Consider the following 19,359-nt stretch of genomic DNA (forward strand, 5'->3'; position numbering starts at 1 on the left):
GTACGTAAAAGTATTGTGCGATAATTTGGCTTAGTACAAGTGCTTGAGATTTTTGGTACCTATTCTTGCAATGTGTCTACTAAATGCAAAGCGTGTGTATATTATTGCAAGTATCATGCATGGGCATTGGGCTAAAGGTGTGCATGTGTAGAAACTCCTTCTAAACTCCAACACATGCTTTCTTCAACTCTTATTTTCATGTTTTCTCTTCGACTCTTACACATGGTTTGGGATAGAAGATTGAGTGTTGATGTGTAACAAGGCTACCCGATAAGGTGGTTGTGAATGAGATTAGGTTATCTATGATAATGGAAGAATTTCAAGTAACTTGTATGGCATGTACTAGGATTGGGTTTGTTTAAGCGTGAGCTGTCGGTCAGTGGCTTACCGAACATGGTTAGATGGATAAGGGTGATCCTTGAGCATCTGTCTGAAGGGGTGGTGAGCCTCTTTTTGAAGGGTTGGTGGCTAATTGGCCCTTTGCTTGAATAATAGCGATGGCGGTAAAAAGAAGTGAAGCATTGAAGAGCTTGCATAGCTAGGGGATGAAATTGTGGATTGTCGCAAATGCCAACTTTATGCAACTTTGTTTTGACCTCTTGGGCATCTCCCCTTGCTTAGTTATTGATTTGCACAATTGTGGATTCATCAGTGGGACATCTTCACTAAGTCCTTGTGTGATGTGCATAAATGAAAGATGATAAGTAGCCCTTATGTGAGTGTACAGATACCAAAATTGCGATTTATGGCTGGAAAGAGGGATGGACTTAGCAAGAACAAGAATCCATGAAGAAGACAAAACATGACAATGCAAAGTATGTCATCGGTGTTGGCATCTAGGGGAGATGGAGGCTAGGGGCATATCACTACCTTTGTCAAATTAAAGGAAAGTAAGTATAGGACTCTTTCTTTTTTAGTAATTTTCTTGCATGTTGGTTGCAAATTGAAAATATTTTAAGAAACCATTCTTAGAGGACTCGAGCCTTAACCATACTATAATCCCAATTTGGCCACCTTTAGCTATTGGTTCTTGAAAGATATAGGATGACATAATGATTGCAATGATCCGCCCAATTATTCCCACATGTCATGATCTTCTTGCACACAATTTTAATATGCCTTCTGACATTGGGGTGCAACAAACAATCTAAAGAATCAATGTTGAAACATATCAAGGAATGGGTATACTTTTAAGGCACACTTGAGGTGATGGAGAAGGACTTGCAAGTGGTGAAGGCATTGATGACATTTCCTTCTTTTGAAAGCAAACTCTATGGCTCTTGCAAGTGGCAAAGTCATTGATGGCATGCCCATTGTGAATCCTTTTGGAAATGAAGCCTAGCTCTCATAAAAGGTCATTTCAAAAATGGCTTGGTTACTCATGGAATCTGGTGAGGGCTTTAGTTGTCTCTTCAATCGATGCTGAGGGCAACGTCGCAGTTCTCAAAAACATTCGCTCAAAACCAATAAGCACATATTTGTTGCCCAAATGGTGACGGGTGCATTAGCGAACCCTTTAAAACTGATAGATCTAATGTAACATCTCCCAAGCACTTGAATTTGGGTTTCTATGAAGCCTAGCTGATCACCATAGCCGTCCCTCTCATCTTTCCTACTAGGAACATGCATGACATACACTCATTTTGCTTAACATTCTTTCCATAACATCTGGTGCCTTTAATTCGGAAAAAAGTAGACAACATGGGCAAGGGCGTAAAAGTCTATACGAAATTATGTACCTCATTGTGATGATGTTTGGAAATGGGTAAGTAATATTGAGAACTCATATGGCTTTGAGTGGGCTTCCCTCTTGCAGCTCATGATGGGATCAAAGACACTCTGTGATGTCTGATTTTGTAAGGCCACATTTAATTCATTAACCTAGTGTCCACGCAAACATTGTGCCCTTCAAGTTAAGACCATAATTAACATTCATGAACCTAGTGTCCTCGCAAACAGTATGCCCTACCCATTGGTTGCCCTTCAAGTTAAGTAAGACCATAATTGACATTCCACAAAGCATTAAGTGAAACATGTGCAATATTGGCGCCCAAAAGCAGTACAAACCAGTGCCCCCATTGCCTTTCTATGCATTAAATCTTGCTCATGAATGGCCAGAATATTAAGTCAAATCTTTTCCTTATCTAGCCAGTCTTGTTGTTGAACGACCTTTCTAATCCTGTAAAACATTTCAGAAACCCAAATTAGAACCTTCAGTCTAAGAGAGCTCTATGTTACATTGGCATAGCACATACAAACAAACCTAAGAAGCATAATATGCATTTTTTTTCCTACTGATTATCATGATAAACTCGTGCTGCTCACCTTGATCTTGCACTTAGCACATCATGCCATATCTGCTTCACTGTAGCCACCTTCTCATTTTCCAATATACCAACACCCTCCGGCAAAACCATGGCTGCAACATTCATGAAGTCATGCAACTGTGCCTCTACGTCATGCAATCTGTCATCAATCCTTGATAAGAAACTTGGATACAAATCCGGTCTTGTTGACAACATGGCATTGACTACACTGCTGCTCGGGTCGTCCTCCATTTCTATAGTATCGTCTGCATCAATAGCAGACCTAGTTGCTTGAGCATCTTTGGCGATTGGCTGAATGGTGTCGTCTTCTGCATCTTGTACTGTTGTGCCGCCATTCCTTTTCATGTGAATGCTTTGGTCAGTTGCTAGATCTTCACCTTTTGGCGAAATAATCCTTACACTTGTCGTCGCTGTGTTGTCGCTGTCACCCACTCTCGGTGTCGCAGATGACAACGCGGCAATCAGCTGCACTTCTTTTGTCGAGATAGCCTGCAGATGGCACAGAAAGGATAGACATCTGATGCCCATTGTACCTTAAGTAAAATGATTATAATAAGAACATCTACTATATAACAATTTGAGTTGATGTGCTATCCCCCATCCCCATACGTCCACCCACGAGAAAGAAAGAAAGTGATATTAACGTCTACAGAAGGCCAAAAAGACCTATGAGGCAAATACATAATTCCAAGACCGTCAGTCTTGACAGCTGAATCGATCCAAAAAAGAAACGCATACATGGAAAGCATCCTACCAATCTACTGGTAAATCTGCAATGTCAAGTATCAATTACAATCACCTCCGCTAAAAATAACATGGTATTGGTTTTGGCTTGGGTTTCTCTTTCTGGAAATCCTCAATGAGCACTCTACCTTCACGATTGACTGCCCACTTACCTTCTTTCCGAGCTGCACTGACCTTAGCTAATTCTGTGTTCTTTTGCTTGAGTTGCATCAGCGTGAGTTGGTCAGCAATCCGTATCTTGGTACCCTTAAGTAAGTTTGATTTTTTAAGGACCCCAATCTTATTGTTTTTGTAGCGATGATAAGTGATTACTATCAGGGCAACATAAAAAAAGCTGCATATATATGATTTTTAGGGCCAATATCACCCCCCCACACACTGCACACACCCGTCCCCCCGCCCCCCCCCGCCCCCCCACATTTATGAAACGTTTCTATAACTGCAAGGCTTGGACTATTTTCTAAAGTCACATGTCGATCTTCACTTCATGACGAGTTTCTATAACTGCAAGGCTTGGACTATTTTCTAAAGTCACATGTTGATCTTCACTTCATGATGAGTTGCGCACGTGTCACCAGCCTCGACATTTCCCAGTATGAAAGGGGTCTGGTGGACTCCAGGATGTCTAAATATTTGGAAAGTACAAGCTTTGAGAATGGGGGATTATCCTAGAATACAAAGGACCACAGTCCTAAAATTTAGGAGAGTTGTATTTTTGGCCCAACTCCGATGGAAATTCTGTTTGCGTCATTACATCTGGAATTGAGCAGATACCAAGAGTTGGCAAAGTGCCTATGACAGAATGTCTACTAATTGGCATATTTTTACAGGTAAAGATTATGGGAGAACCCATCTCTTAGATTGGAACATGTGACAAGAAAGTGGATCAAAGTGAGACAAGTGGCCTCACACCTATCACTCCAGCTATTGTGTGGCTCTCCACTTGTCATTTTAGCCTTCTCTTGCCATTTTAGCTCATGGGAGGCCCAAATCTATGAATTGGAGGCCTCTCTCCTCAATAATAGAGGCTCTCTTGCTGCACACTAGCCTCTACCACCGTTACAGGTTGCCCTAATGATCGCTACTCTCTTTCTCTCTCTCTTGAAGGCTGCCCATGAAGAATACTGACTGCTGGGGATTGTTTTGGAGGTTTCCATCGCGAAGAAATACTGAAGGCAAGGGTATTTAATCATTTATTATGATTTCTAGCCATTGTACTTGTTGTACCAACCCTTGTACCTGTTGTACCAACCACTGTACTGGCTGTATCAGTCCTTGTACTTGTTGTACCTATTGTACCAGCCATTGTACTGGCTGTACCAGCTTTTGTACCTATTGTACCAATCATTGTACCTATTGTACCTGCTGTACCGACTGTACCAGCTGAATGGAGAGTTGTACTTGCTGTACCAACTCTATTGCATGAAGACCCGTGGTTTTTGGGGAAGAATCAGTACCCACACGGAGGTATATGGATTATATTGTTGGTTCAACATTTCTACAGCCTGTGTTTCGGCTTGGTTGCCTCGTGTTGGGCTGTGTTATGGCATTTGTATATGGATAATCCGGTGTCTCCGTGGGGAGAGTAAGGCCCTCAAAGCTTGTACAAGAGTCGGCCCATTCCGGCCTCTATGCGGTGTCACATGTGCAAGCTCCATTTTCAGCATTTGTGGATGTTTTGTCCAGCTTTTATGTTTCATTCAAAGTGATGATGGATATATGTTAAGGCTCTGGCCATGTTTAAATGTTTTAATATGCATTGATGGTATCAACAAGTGTGTCAAAGGCCCTAGTCCCCCGGCACTCACCGCGAGTTACACATGAGTGCGGCATTTTCTTTTCGCAATTTGTCTATTTTCTCAAGGAAGTAAACAAATTACTCGCTTTGTGAAGTGATCAGTGGATGAAGGAAAGCTTTCCACTCTTAAAGTTAGAGCTCCGATGAATACCTTATTGTGTTTGCTATTTTTGGTGGTAGACCATTTGTTGCAGCTGTGAAGAGGTGGATCAAAGCTTCTTTGCTACAAGGTGTTGCTTGTTGTGCTCAATGCCTTCCTCTGTATTCGATGGCATGCGAACGTCTCCTTGCAAAAACCTTAGCGATAAGGGTTTTTTTTGTGTGTTTAAATGTGGTTCCTGTTTCACCGGAACGGAGCTACTTAACCATGCTTTAGGCTCTACTTCAACTTCAACCAGGGGGGAGAGAGAAAGAAAGAAGAAAGAAAGATATATTAACGTCTATGACAGGCCAAAGTCGGCCTATGAGACAAAAAATAATACAACTGTGTTCTTCCGGTCATCGAAAGAAAAGAAACAAAAGAAAAAGTGTGCATGTGTCTGGATACAACTGTGAATCATCATGGATCGGTGGAGCCCATATACAAACAATATAAGGGGGGTGGGGATGTGCATGGAGTGCTAAGGCAAGATGCATCTCTATATGCTGAAGGGGTAGTACAAGCATGCTATGCAGATCTATGTCTAACTCCATCCAGTGCCATAAGAGGGATATAAGATATCATACATCGCCGATGCTGAGGCTATGAATGGCATGAACATGTACCCTGAGCCTGAATGAAAGCGAGCTAGCCTCTCCTGTGTCTCCATCTGGTGTCTCGTTCGGATAGCTGCTATCTCTCGGTGACGGAGTCGGGGTACTCTATGTCCAGTCTGTCTAGGTCTCCTCCTGGCTCTCAATTCCTCTGCTCTCTGTGCGGTCACCCCATGTGGTACATCAGCTGGCACTGGCATAGCTCTCTGGAAGAAATCTGTGAGCTGGGACTGTCTCCCACCCCTAGTGGGAGCGGGGGTCGTGCTGTCTACAGGCCCCACCACCAGTACACCTTACTATAGATAATAAAAGAGCATACACATAACCATAGATAAAGTCAATCTACACCATTCATTGAATCTAATGGTCAATATTGAAAACACAAAAGCTTTGTTTTCTTCAAGATGACCCTATTTTGTTTTCTTTAAGATGAACCATATATTTCTGTATGTGCAAGTGCACAGATTGCTCCCCTTGTATAAACAAATATCATACTACCTGAATAGGGTTTTTATAAGACTAAGAAATATGACTTAATAATCTATAAAAGAGATGGCCAAACTTTTTTACCAACTTACGTTATTGTATGGTTAATTGTACCTTAGTCTTTACTTTTTGTATGGCTAATTGTACTTTAGGCTTACTTCCTATTAACATACATATTTTATTTTGTGTATTATACTTTTGTGGGTTATACATACATACATGTGTATGTGTATGTATATGTGTGTATGTGCATGTGTGTGTGTACATGCACACACACACACACACACACGCACACACATTTATATATACACATGTATATAGACACATATATGTGTATATATTTACACATATACACAAGTATATGTGTATATTCACATATGCATATGTGTGTGTGTGTGTGTGTGTGTGTGTACATATATGCTAATGGATGGACAACACCAAATGCTCGAAAAATAGTGGCCTTGAAAAATAAGCGTGAGGCATTGGATAAAACATCTATGGCCTCCATCTCGGGCGAATAAACCAAATGTACATCCATGAATTGGTTGCATCATAGTTGCCAGGCGTTTCATGAAACGTGTTTCATAAACGTTTCATTCATTTTCCAGAAGTTTCAAAAACGTTTCATACAAAAAGGGGGAGTATAGGCCTCAAAATTTATATACAGGTTTATAATATGTTAAAAATATGTTGCCTTCCCTACAAAACAATATTAAACTGCATCATTTACACATTAAAACATGTTTACAAGCTAAAACTAAAGAATCTAGGTGACCCAATTACAGTGGACACCCAACTGAGTCACTGACCAATTGGCATAAATAAATTGGCAACATCAAGAACCAAGATCTGGATTTCATCATCAATAATGGCAACTACTCAATAATGGCACTCAAAGTGATCACAAAAAGTTTGAATCCTGAGCTGATACAAAAAAAGTAAATTGAAGTCGGAAATACACAAAGTAAAGCATGCTAAAGCCTGAAAGATGCAAAGAGTCCTCAATATGGAGTGTGAGCACTGCCAACTGGGCACTCAATCCTCAATATCCTCGATGTCCTCATCAGTACTCTCCTCGGTAGACTCAATGTCACTCTCAGACGAGGATGATGCTAGCTCAGCTGCCACTCGTCTCAGCTGCTGCACTAGTACTAGCACCTCCTGATAATGCTACTGTAGATGCTCGTGTGCCATCAGCAGGTGCCATCAACTCCTCATACAACATGGCATATATGTCACGCTCCTCATGAGGAATCTTTGGGACATCTTTCATCTTCTCAATGTCGATTTTATCGACATTGACCTGACGAGGCTCTATTGGATTGCCGGACTGCTCAATTAGGCGGAGATTGCAATGGCAATACACCAACCACTCCAACTGAGCAATAGACAACCTGTTCCTCTTTTTTGTATGGAAGAGGACCCATGTGCTCTAGTTCCTCTCACCAGGACCCGAACTGCAATCCTGTGAGAGGACTAGAATGGCGAGGCGTTTCTGCCATTAAAATACAGAAACTTTGTAAGTACAGGGTACTAAAGTCTAAGTATAATCATCATTGATCAATGTATTATGTAAATAACAGACTTGTCTTTTAGAGTTGTACTCACCAAGTGAGGGCTACTGATCCCATACTTCTCCCACCGTGAGACTGGCTGAAGCTGTCTCTCTCGCATGCATGCAGTTTGTCTACCAAATGTGATGGGGAGAATTAGGGTTAAGAGTTATGTGGGAGACATACACAGAGAAGCAAGGGAGAGAGAGAGAGAGAGAGAGTTGTGGGGATAAGTCAACTCACCAAGTGAGTGTGTGACTCCCCTATCACACATGTATATTGCACTAGTACACATAGTGCACTTAGTACATTAAAAGTACTAAGTGTACTATGTACTATAACTTATGGGCTTGTACACACTATAAGGGTGGGCATAACGCCTTTATCCCAACAACCTCCCACTTAAAGGCAAAGTGCCCTTAAGTAAAGGAAAAGAAAAAATCAGCATGTACATGATAATATACAAGGCCATATCAAGGCTGAAAATGGCCTCATCCAATGCCCATCAAGTGTTTGCAATGAGCAAACCGCTCCGGAGGCAAACTCTTCGTCAACAGATCAGCCAGGTTGTCATCCGTATGAATCTTAACAAGCTGAATTTGCTTGTTCTCTATCACCTCTCTGATGAAGTGATACTTCACATCCACATGCTTCGTCTTTGCATGAAAAACAGGGTTCTTTGCCAACTGAATGGCACTCTGACTGTCACAATGCAATAATGGAATATCCCCTGTATAACCCAAATCAACCACTAACCGAGATAGCCATAATGCCTCCTTGCAAGCCTCTGTGGCTGCAATATACTCGGCCTCTGTAGTAGATAAGGCTGTGCACTTCTGCATCCTGGATATCCATGACACAGCACCTCCTGTGAATGTAAATACATAACCGGTAGTAGACTTCCGGTTATCTGGATGACCGGCATAATCCGAATCCGTGTAACCATGCACTAATGCATCCTGTTTGCCAAAACATATGCACATATCCTGTGTGCCCTTCAGGTATCTCATGACACCTTTCACTGCTTCCCAATGCTTCTTGCCAGGGTTGGCCATGTATCTAGAAACCACTCCCACTGCAAATGCAATGTCCGGCCTAGTAGCAACCATGGCATACATGAGACTGCCACAAGCTGAAGCATACGGAATCTTGGCCATATCAGCCCTGTCACTATCCGACTGTGGGCTGTCCATAGCATTGAGTTTCACATATGGAGGCAAAGGAGTACTAGCTTTCTTCCCCCCGTCCATATTGAACCTCTGCAAGACTTTGCCAATGTATTCCTTCTGAGACAAATACAACACATGCTGATTTCTGTCCCGAAGTATCCGCATACCCAAGATGTGATTTGCATCACCCAAATCCTTCATATCAAAGGTTTCATGCAGCCTCTTCTTCAAGGAATCCATCTCTTTACGAGATTTCCCGGCAATCAACATATCATCAACATACAAGATGAGGATCAATAGACTGCCATCCAAAGCTTTCTTGGTGTACAAGCAGTGATCTATGTCACTTCTCCTGAATTTCTGAGATTTCATGAATGTATCAAATTTATGATACCATTCCCTTGGTGCCTGTTTGAGTCCATAAAGACTCTTTTTCAGCTTGCATACAAGCTTCTCCTTTCCACTCACTGCATAACCCTCTGGCTGCTGCATATATATCTCCTCATGGAGATCACCGTGAAGAAAAGCAGTCTTCACATCCATCTGAATCAAGTCCAGATCATCATGCGCAACCAAAGCCAACACAGCTCTAAGTGTGGTCATTTTGACCACTGGAGAGAAGATCTCATCAAAGTCCACACCATATTCCTGCTTGAAGCCCTTAGCCACTAACCTGGCTTTGTATCTTGGCTTTGCATCTGGTGCAACTTTGAGCCTGTATACCCACTTGCATGGCAAAACCTTCTTGCCTGCAGGCAAATTCACCAACTTCCAAGTTCCATTTTTATGCAGAGAATCCATCTCTGACTTCATGGCACGCTCCCATAGAGCCTTGTCTGCCCTCTGTAAAGCCTCCTTGTAACATGAGGGCTCCCCACAGTCAGTGAGCATCAAGTAGTCAACCCCTGGAACAAACCTGTCAGGGGCTCTGGAGGGTCTTGTGGACCTCCGTACCCAATGACCATCATTTGCAGGTTGCTGTCCAGCCTGCATATCGCCCATTGGTGGCTCCTGTTCCATGCCATAAGGCTGAAAAATCATGCCCGGTATCTCCTCCAACTGTGGTATATCCATAGGGATATCTTCTGCCATCTCTGGCTGTCCATTTGGACCATTTTCAGCACCATTTAAGGGCTGGTTTTCCTGCTGTAATGGCTGATTTACAGCCCTTTGTTGTTGTCCATGATGTCCATCATCATCAAAGATGACTATGCCAGGCTCCTGTTGCCTTGCAGGCTCCTTATACATGCATGTTTCATCAAAAATGACATCATTGCTGCGTATAATCTTTCTATTTATGGGATCCCAAAGTCTATACCCCATTTCACCTCTGTCACCATATCCTAGGAATATGCATTTGTGAGACTTAGGATCAAGTTTGGTGCGCATTTCCCTACGTATGTGCACGTACGCAACGCAACCAAACACTCTCAAGTGCTTGTATGACGGAGGCTTCCCTGTCCATACCTCTTCTGGCACTTTCCCACCAAGCCTCGTGTTAGGTGACCTGTTTATAAGGTGAACGGCTGTCATAACAGCTTCAGCCCAAAAACCATGAGGTAATGCAGCATGTGACAACATAGAACGGACCTTCTCCTGAATGGTCCTGTTCATCCTCTCTGCTGTCCCGTTTTGTGGAGGATCATAAGGAGTAGAGAGCTCCCTCTTGATGCCTTTAGCATCACAAAAGTCCTGAAACTGTTTGGACATGTACTCTCCACCATTGTCGGAACGCAAAGCCTTCAGTGTTTTGCCAGTTTGATTCTCAACAAGAGCAACAAACTTCTCAAACACTGAGAATGTATCACTCTTCAAACGAAGAGGATAAACCCACACCTTGCGTGTGGCATCATCTATAAAAGACACAAAGTATTTTGCCCCTCCCAAAGAAAGCTGAGGCATCTCACATACATCTGTATGCACAAGCTCTAACTGAGCATCTTTCTGTCCAAGAGCTTTCTTGTGGGGGCACTGTAGTTGCCTACCATATATACAATGCTCACAAAATTGAAAACTTGAAAACTTTAGAGAAGGCAAGTAACCCAAACGAGACAATTGCTCCATTCCCTTGACACTCATGTGTCCCAACCGGCTATGCCACACAGAAATTTCCGGCAGCTCGGTTGCATTTACATTAGCATGGTGACAAACACCTGCATGCATGAAATAAAGAGTGTCCACCTTAGAGCCTCTGGCAACAACCAGTGAGCCCTTACTAATTTTCCACTTTCCACTACCAAATGTGGTAACATAATCAGCATCATCAAGCTGTCCAGTAGAAAGCAGATTCTTCTTGATCTCAGGCACATGCCTGACATCATGGAGCATAAGCTGTGAGCCATCTGAAAATACAAGCCTCACATCACCTCTGCCAAGAATTTTGCATGCATGGTTATCACCCAAATAAACCACTCCTTCATTGCCAGCAGTATACCTGACAAACAAGTCTCTGCAACCTGTGACATGAAAGGAGGCACCTGAATCAATGATCCATGAGTGCATACCATGACCACCTGTAAGAAGTGAATGAGCATCAAGTGAAGACGTAAAGAGGACCTCATCCTCACTGCCACCTGCATGTGACACATTGATTTCTTCAATCTTGACTCCACTTTTGCCCTTTGGCTTTACATCTTTGGCTTCATCTTTCTCTTTGTCTTTGCCTTTTCCCTTTTCCTTTTGATCATTTTTCCATTTGTAGCATTGCTTTTTAATGTGTCCCTTCTTGCCACAATAATGGCATTCCAAATCCTTTTTGGAGCGAGACTTGCTCCTTCCCCTTTCTTGGCTTTTCCCCCTTTGCTGGGATCTCCCACGTGCATTCATTGCATTGGACTTTCCAACAGAGTTGTTTTTCCTGTTCATCTCTTCTTGAAGAAGAGCACCCTCAACATCTGCATATGACAGCATAGCATGCGAATTGCTAGTGGCTGTCCTGAATGTGTCCCAACTCTCTGGCAAAGTGCATAACAGAAAAGTGGCTTTGAACTCATCGTCCATTGCCAACTTTTGATTTATAACTTGGCTGACAATACCATTAAACTCATTTAGATGGGCTGTCATAGAAGCCCCTTCCTTCATCTGAAGGCCTATGAGTTTCTTCAACCAATACACTTTGCTTGAGGCACTTTGTTGGGCATACAAGTCCTGCAATCTCTGCCACATTCCCCAAGCTGTCTTCTCTTCACGAATGCTGAAAAGTAATGAGTCTGACACAGACAACATGATAGTAGATCTTGCCAGCTCATCCATATCTTCCCACTCTTCAGCAGTAAGAGAAGCGGGCATCACACCCCTTTCTTTGATAGGCTTGTGCTGCTTTTTCTGGAGCAACACATTGTAGCACTGGGTTTGCCAAATATCATAATTATGCGAGCCTTCAAGCTTCTTGATGTGAAGCAATGAAGAGCTCTCACCTGTGGTTGCCATAGCAATATGCAACCTGTCAATGCCTGACTCCCTGCAAAATGTGCAAACACTGCACCAAAAGCACACAAAGTGCTCACTGTTGTTCTCCCAAAGTTTATCTCCCACTGCGGAAGCACAAATGCAACTTTTCTCCCGCTTTATGTGATGAAAACGCCAAAATCTGGTTGCTGCAGATTTTGGACAGCACCTTAAATGTGCTCTTTTGCCCTTCCAAAGTACTGTACAGCAGTACCAAGTGCTCACCAATGATGTACCAAACCTGTATTGGCAAGTTCAGCAGCTGAAATTGAACCTTTTGGTCACTCAAAACAGTGTACAGCCATGCCAAAACATGCACAAAGCTGTGCCAAATCTGTACCGGCAGGTACAGTAGCAATAAATGCCCTCCTGGCTGTCCAAATGAGTAAAAATCAGACTTTTACAGTCCCGAACACTGCATAAAACAGTCCCGAACAGAAATTGGGCAAAAGCCCCTTGACTGCAAGCTGATTTTTGAGGATTCAAGGCATAAATGTCTTGCCTGCTGCTTTGCCAAGCTCAACAAGCATACAAACTTGAAAAGCCCCTTGATTTAAGATCAATTTCTGATCATACATGGTACATTGACGCACATGAAGGCATCCAGTGTGTTCACGATGCTTTCCCCTGGCCACATATACATCCAAATAATGAAAGCCCCTTGATTTACAGGCACATTGAGTGCTTGTAAGGCATCAGCACATTATCCACAGCATCAAATGCGATCGCCTGCATGCAAATCAACATTTTGCCCAAATGTGCGATTTTTCACATCATACAGCATGTATGAGTGCTTAATTGCACAATTACATCAAAAGCCCCAAATTTCCACATCCAATTTCCTGCAAATTGATCCTGATTTGACCAATTTCCTGCAAATTTATCCTGATTGTGACCAATGTCACCCAATTTTGCCAATTTTGCTCAAAAATTGAGCAATTGGGCACCCGTACCTGCTCAATTGTTGATTGTACTTGCTCAATTGCAAATCCCAAAAAAAAATTGAGGAAAATACCTTGTAATTTTTTGATTTTTCTCTGTCTGCAGGCTGAATTTGAGGGGCAATTCTGATTTGAGTGCTGATTCGTGTGGATAATTAGCTGCTGCTGCTGCTGTAGAGGACACGTGGCTGTTGAGTCGCCTCTTTGCTGGCTGACTGCAGAGCGTGGCCTTACAGGAGGCGCCTGGCTGCAGCAGCTTGGCTGCAGCAGAGCAGCTGCGCTGGCTGCAGCTGGGCTGGTTTATCAACTTCTGCAGGCAAGTCGACTTCGCTACAGGCTACTGTGCTGTACCCGACTGCCCTGTTGTACTCACCGTATGTGCTGGACAAGGTGATAGTAGGGACCTTGGCGAGGCGTGAGGCGCCGGAAAGGGTCTCTTCGAATTGGTTTATCCTCTTTACGTTGGGTTCGCGCAGGTTCGCCTGAGTTCGCACAGCCGGCGCCTTGTTCGCCTTCTACGCCAGTAGCCAGTTGACGACTTGATTAGTAGCCTTCGCCTGTGTTGCTTTCGCCTAGCGCATCTACGCCCAGCGCTACAAGCTTGTCGACTACTCGGGTGACGCCTAGCGTTTGTTCGCTCCACGCTTCGACTATTGGCTTATCCGCATGCGTGTGATTCAACGCCCGCCACCAAGATAGAACTCCACGCTTCAGTTTCGCCTGGCTGCTGTGCGCTTCGTTCACGCCCACAAAGTTGTGAAGAGGAAGATAGAGAAGAACTACGTGCCTGATTGCTGCCTGTTGCGCTGCCTTGCTGCGCCTGACTCCTTGCTACCATCAAGGAGAAGAGGAAGGGAGGGATCACTAAGGGCTCTGATACCAGTTGATGGGGAGAATTAGGGTTAAGAGTTATGTGGGAGACATACACAGAGAAGCAAGGGAGAGAGAGAGAGAGAGTTGTGGGGATAAGTCAACTCACCAAGTGAGTGTGTGACTCCCCTATCACACATGTATATTGCACCAGTACACATAGTGCACTTAGTACATTAAAAGTACTAAGTGTACTATGTACTATAACTTATGGGCTTGTACACACTATAAGGGTGGGCATAACGCCTTTACCCCAACAAAATGCGTGGCTGGCATTCCGATACACTAACCGCTCATCCTCCAAGCGTCTCATGAGCTCCACGACTGCTCAATTAGGCGGAGATTGCAATGGCAATACACCAACCACTCCAACTGAGCAATAACTTGTTCCTCTTTTTTGTATGGAAGAGGACCCATGTGCTCTAGTTCCTCTCACCAGGACCCGAACTGCAATCCTGTGAGAGGACTAGAATGGCGAGGCGTTTCTGCCATTAAAATACAGAAACTTTGTAAGTACAGGGTACTAAAGTCTAAGTATAATCATCATTGATCAATGTATTATGTAAATAACAGACTTGTCTTTTAGAGTTGTACTCACCAAGTGAGGGCTACTGATCCCATACTTCTCCCACCATGAGACTGGCTGAAGCTGTCTCTCTTGCATGCATGCAGTTTGTCTACCAAATGCGTGGCTGGCATTCCGATACACTAACCGCTCATCCTCCAAGCGTCGCATGAGCTCCACGACTGCTCAATTAGGTGGAGATTGCAATGGCAATACACCAACCACTCCAACTGAGCAATAACTTGTTCCTCTTTTTTGTATGGAAGAGGACCCATGTGCTCTAGTTCCTCTCATCAGGACCCGAACTACAATCCTGTGAGAGGACTAGAATGGCGAGGCGTTTCTGCCATTAAAATACAGAAACTTTGTAAGTACAGGGTACTAAAGTCTAAGTATAATCATCATTGATCAATGTATTATGTAAATAACAGACTTGTCTTTTAGAGTTGTACTCACCAAGTGAGGGCTACTGATCCCATACTTCTCCCACCATGAGACTGGCTGAAGCTGTCTCTCTCGCATGCATGCAGTTTGTCTACCAAATGCGTGACTGGCATTCCGATACACTAACCGCTCATCCTCCAAGCGTCTCATGAGCTCCACGTCTCCTCCTGTCCATTTCTGAATGTAATCTTGCCATCCATCTTCCAACTCTTCATTAATATACTAGGCCTCACTACGCCAGAGAGGGTGCAGTATGTGGGCAACCGCGTGGATTGGTCTATGGAACCAATCCCACCCATTCCAAACCCGTCGAATGTCCTCAACCCTGAAAATTAGCCATGAATGATCAAAGCTATTAGCTCACTCCTACAGGCTACGATAGATCATAGTACGATACAACTTACAAGTTACAACAAGAAGGCAAATAGTTGGAAGTTCAATACCTCTCATCTGTCAAGAGAGTGCATCGGTTAAGAGCCTCTCCAATCCGGTCCATGAACTCGTACAAGAGTCCAAGAGTGCTGCCCTCCATGTCAGTGATGCGAAGAACACTATAGATTGGTTGAAGAGCTCTCAATAAAGCCTCTGCCTCCTTCCACCAATCTTCTCGCATCACTCTGCGTGCAAAAGCAACTGCCTTCGGGTGCTCATGGTCCTCCCAGCTCATCCACTCTCTCGACTAACCATTGTGCGCATGAGTCCCTGTCGGACTCTCACTACCCTCTCAACTACAATGAACATATATGCAAACCTGGTTTGTGAGGGCTTCAAAAGCTCAAGGTCACTATTGGCACGAAACATTGTCAAGACCTTGGGCCTCTTGGTAACAAACTTCACCAAGCTACGCGCAGTGTCAAAGATGTCAGCAATCCACCTAATCTTGGCAAGATCTTCAATGAGCAAGTCTAGGCTATGGGATGCACATGGAGTCCATACAATCTGTGGAAACTCATCCTCTAGCATCCGTCCCATAGAGACACAGTTGCGACCATTATGCTTGCTGAATTCTTGCTCGCTTTAGAGAGGCTTTGGGTGTTGCTGGTAAAGGGATTCGTGTTGCCGTGGGAGTGGAACTACCAGCACCCCCAAATCCTGCTTGGCTCTGTCCATCTTCCTCTGAACCCAACCGTGTTCTCTTTGATGCCTCACATGTATCCTCACTAACCCCAATATCCTCAAGCACAGGCCCACAACCGCGTCCTGCCAGTTGCTATCTTTTCCATTCTTGTAGCTCAGCTTTGATGTTTGCAGGCACAAGTTTGCATGCACCAATGCCTTCCCCGGTTAAACTTGTGAAATGGGCCTTAACACGGATTATGGACCCTCCCGAGCAAATCCCACAAAACATGCATTTCCACTTTTGTGTGCCTGAACCACCATATTTAGATAGGGGAGTGACATGGGCCCACATGGCATCCTTACTGCGAGGCATCTTGACAAAAGCAGGACTGGATTGGCACCCTGGCATGAAAACCCCCAAATTTCAAAATCTGTGTTTTTTTATACAAAATCAAAGAAAAAAAGCACAAATCAGCACAACCAACCTGAGAGTTGGCAGGCACGGGACCTCGGAAGTGCGGGAGGAGCTGGTAGGAGCTGATTTGTGCAGGCAGGAGCTCCTTCAATCAATTTCCCAGTCGCCTGTAGACGTTTTTTTGAAAAACGTGCTCTCTGGATAGAAAACGTTGAAAAAACATAGGTTTCCCAGGCATCATGAAAGAAACGCGTTTCTTTCCTATGAAACGTTTCGTTTCATTCACATGGAATGAAATGTGTTTCATTGCAACACTGGGTTGCATGCAGGGCAAGGGAGAGATGGAATCCTTGCAACAAATGCATGGAGAGCTACAGAGAGATCTAGTATTAGCAAATGACTATATGCAAGTTGCATGATGGACACGACACCATGTAAAAATGTACAAGGTTTGTCTAATCCAAATAAATGGAGGTTGTTATGGGATTATGTTACTTCGACAAATCCAAGCGTGGTTTGCTTGCAGAAACTAGAAAAATAGGCTATTTTAGAGGTTTTAGTATATTTTATGCGAGAGAACTGTTGATGCATAATAATACGAACAGCTTGAGGCTAGTGATTGCCTATAATGATCCTCTTGGTCGATACATTGTGCTGCAATGTATGCTAAATGAGCAAATGCATGAATTTGCGAGTGCATATGCACCGACAACGTCAACTACTAGAAGGACATAATTCTAGAGGAGACTGGCTGTCTATCCATGGTTGACAAATGCATTTGTGTTACGCTCTCCATCAATGCAAGATACCACATCTCGGAATTCACACATGATTGCAATAGAAAAAATAGCCTGGCAGACATTTATTAGACACACTATGGCAATGGATATGTGGAATGTGAATTGTCTCGACAAAAGAGGATTTACATTGCAACATAATGCTAGAACAGAGTATCAAACGAGGCTTGACAGATGCTATATGTCAAATGTGCACAATGGGAATCCGAGCCCTGTGAAGGTATGGGTGGATTATGCATCACAATTATCGGATCATTATCCATTATGGACAAGGATGCCTTTTGAAATAGCTATGGACAATGCAAGGTTGCCATGTAAACAACTGTTCATAGTGACTAGTCAATAGCTCCTACCTATCACTTGATGCATATCGAGAAAAGGTGTACAGAATCTGTAACATGCGGAAGCTCGGTGGAAGAATCGGTAACTACAATGCTCAGAATTCAGCAATCGTTCGCGATGACAACATAGAATATATGCACAGAGAGAGAGAGAGAAGGGGGGGGGGGGGGGGGGGGGGGAAGGGAAGAAGAGGACACACTATTGGGTCCCGAATACCCTCTGTAGGGCCCCCACAAAATGGTGTATTTGCTTTATTAGAATGATTTAAATCTAAAATAAAGACTAGTTCTTGACTTGCAATTCTTCACCTTGGTTGAGCACTTCCCCTTGGCTGTCCTGGCCCTTGGAACGTAGCAACCCTTTGTGGATAATGAGATGAATCGACTGAATTCTATCTTGGATATTTATACCCTTTCATATGATAGTCGGCCTATTCTATTTTCCTCCACGACCTGGTGAAATTAGCAAATAAATCCTTTTACTCCAGCATTTTCACACTGTAGTACCTGGCTGGCTACATTGTGCATTTATGGTAGCCCTGGCCGACTAGGTGTTGGGCAACACCCAAGCCTGGCTACCTGGCTGGGCTAGCCAACTAGGTGCTAGGCCTCTTATGGGCTGCTCCCCTTGGGGTGGCACAGAGCCTGCCCCATGCCCAATGCAAAAGCATAATGCTCTCTTCTGGGGTAGCCCTATAGGTTGGACCCCACCCTACATGCAATTTCTACATGCTTCTATAGACGCGTGGTGTCCGGTCACAAACCCAACACGCAGATCATCTAGCATCATTCTAGAGGGAGACTCACAGTACGGATTGGCACTCCTTCATGTGCAGGACAATACACACTTGACCTCGGACACATAGAGTGGAACCCTGGCTGACTCGTCCCGGACTGGACTCACATGGGACCAATTTCCACTCCAGGTCAAGGTCATGTACCTTGTTGTTCGGATATGTCTACGTGGCATCCAAGTGCGGGATGCACGTGACGTCCCCTTCTACTTAACTTCACGACGGGAGCTGCATAGCCTCCAAATAATCCATCAATAAAGCTGGTTAGCCTTCGAAGAATTCTTTGTCAAGCCATACTGCTTCGTGAGTCCTTCATTCTTGAAACTTCATGAGGAACTGTCTTTGTCTTCGGCTTGAAGAGCCATGCTTGAAGCGGTGCAAAAGGATCTATTCTGGAACCATCCCTTCAGCTTCATCCACTATATCTGGCTCTGCTTCGTCTTTCACTTCTGAAGGGATTCGACCTACATATGGTTTTAGCCAGCTGATATGGAACACATCATGCATAATCCAGCTCACAGGCATGGCCACCATGAAATGTTTCATTGTTGAAACAAAACGTTATTGAAACGATTCATTTTGGAACGATGTTTCAACACCGGGTAGGTGGACTTTGAAACGATGGACCAAAACGATTATATACATAAAATGTGAAAAGTTTGAGGGGGGGGGGGGGGGGGGGAGATGGGGCTCAAATTTGAATTTCAAATTTGGGCCCAAATCTAAAATTGGGGATTTTTTCTAAAATTTAGGTATCAAAATGGAATTTGGGGATTTTGCCCACACCCCCAAATTGGTGGAATTGGGCAACCAGTTTGGAGGTCCAATTTGGGATTGCTCGAATTGGGCAATCAAT

At 43.8% G+C, this 19,359-nt stretch overlaps 2 protein-coding genes across 2 annotated transcripts in view; both read right to left on the reverse strand.

Moving 5' to 3' along the window:
* Positions 1-1,914: 1,914 nt before the first annotated feature.
* LOC147633131 (forkhead-associated domain protein) overlaps positions 1,915-19,359 on the reverse strand; it is a 78,299-nt gene continuing 60,854 nt past the window's right edge. Inside the window, exons 3-4 of the mRNA XM_086806145.1 lie at positions 2,326-2,816; positions 1,915-2,179 (exon numbers count right to left, since the gene is read on the reverse strand). Coding sequence (XP_086662271.1) covers positions 2,128-2,179; positions 2,326-2,816 — 543 coding nt within the window. The 3' untranslated portion in view covers positions 1,915-2,127. The remainder of the gene's footprint in view (positions 2,180-2,325; positions 2,817-19,359) is intronic.
* On the reverse strand, positions 14,919-16,051 carry LOC147633132 (uncharacterized). Its single transcript, XM_086806147.1, has 2 exons — positions 15,541-16,051; positions 14,919-15,422 (listed from the first exon to the last, which is right to left on the reverse strand). Exons 1-2 carry the CDS (start codon positions 15,762-15,764, stop codon positions 15,320-15,322), a joined length of 327 nt encoding a protein of 108 aa, XP_086662273.1. The 5' UTR covers positions 15,765-16,051; the 3' UTR covers positions 14,919-15,319.

The sequence above is a fragment of the Cibotium barometz genome, chromosome 12 (genome assembly GCF_041138505.1).
Source record: "Cibotium barometz isolate CiBa-2024 chromosome 12, ASM4113850v1, whole genome shotgun sequence".
Taxonomy (NCBI): domain Eukaryota; kingdom Viridiplantae; phylum Streptophyta; class Polypodiopsida; order Cyatheales; family Cibotiaceae; genus Cibotium; species Cibotium barometz.

What these genes read in the sequence shown, in the direction of transcription:
- LOC147633132 (XM_086806147.1), bottom strand. Translation starts at nt 15,764, where the DNA reads ATGAGCTGGGAGGACCATGAGCACCCGAAGGCAGTTGCTTTTGCACGC. An exon ending in ACTCTCTTGACAGATGAGAG is followed by an intron (nt 15,423 to 15,540) that starts GTATTGAACTTC and finishes GCTAATTTTCAG; the next exon opens with GGTTGAGGACATTCGACGGG.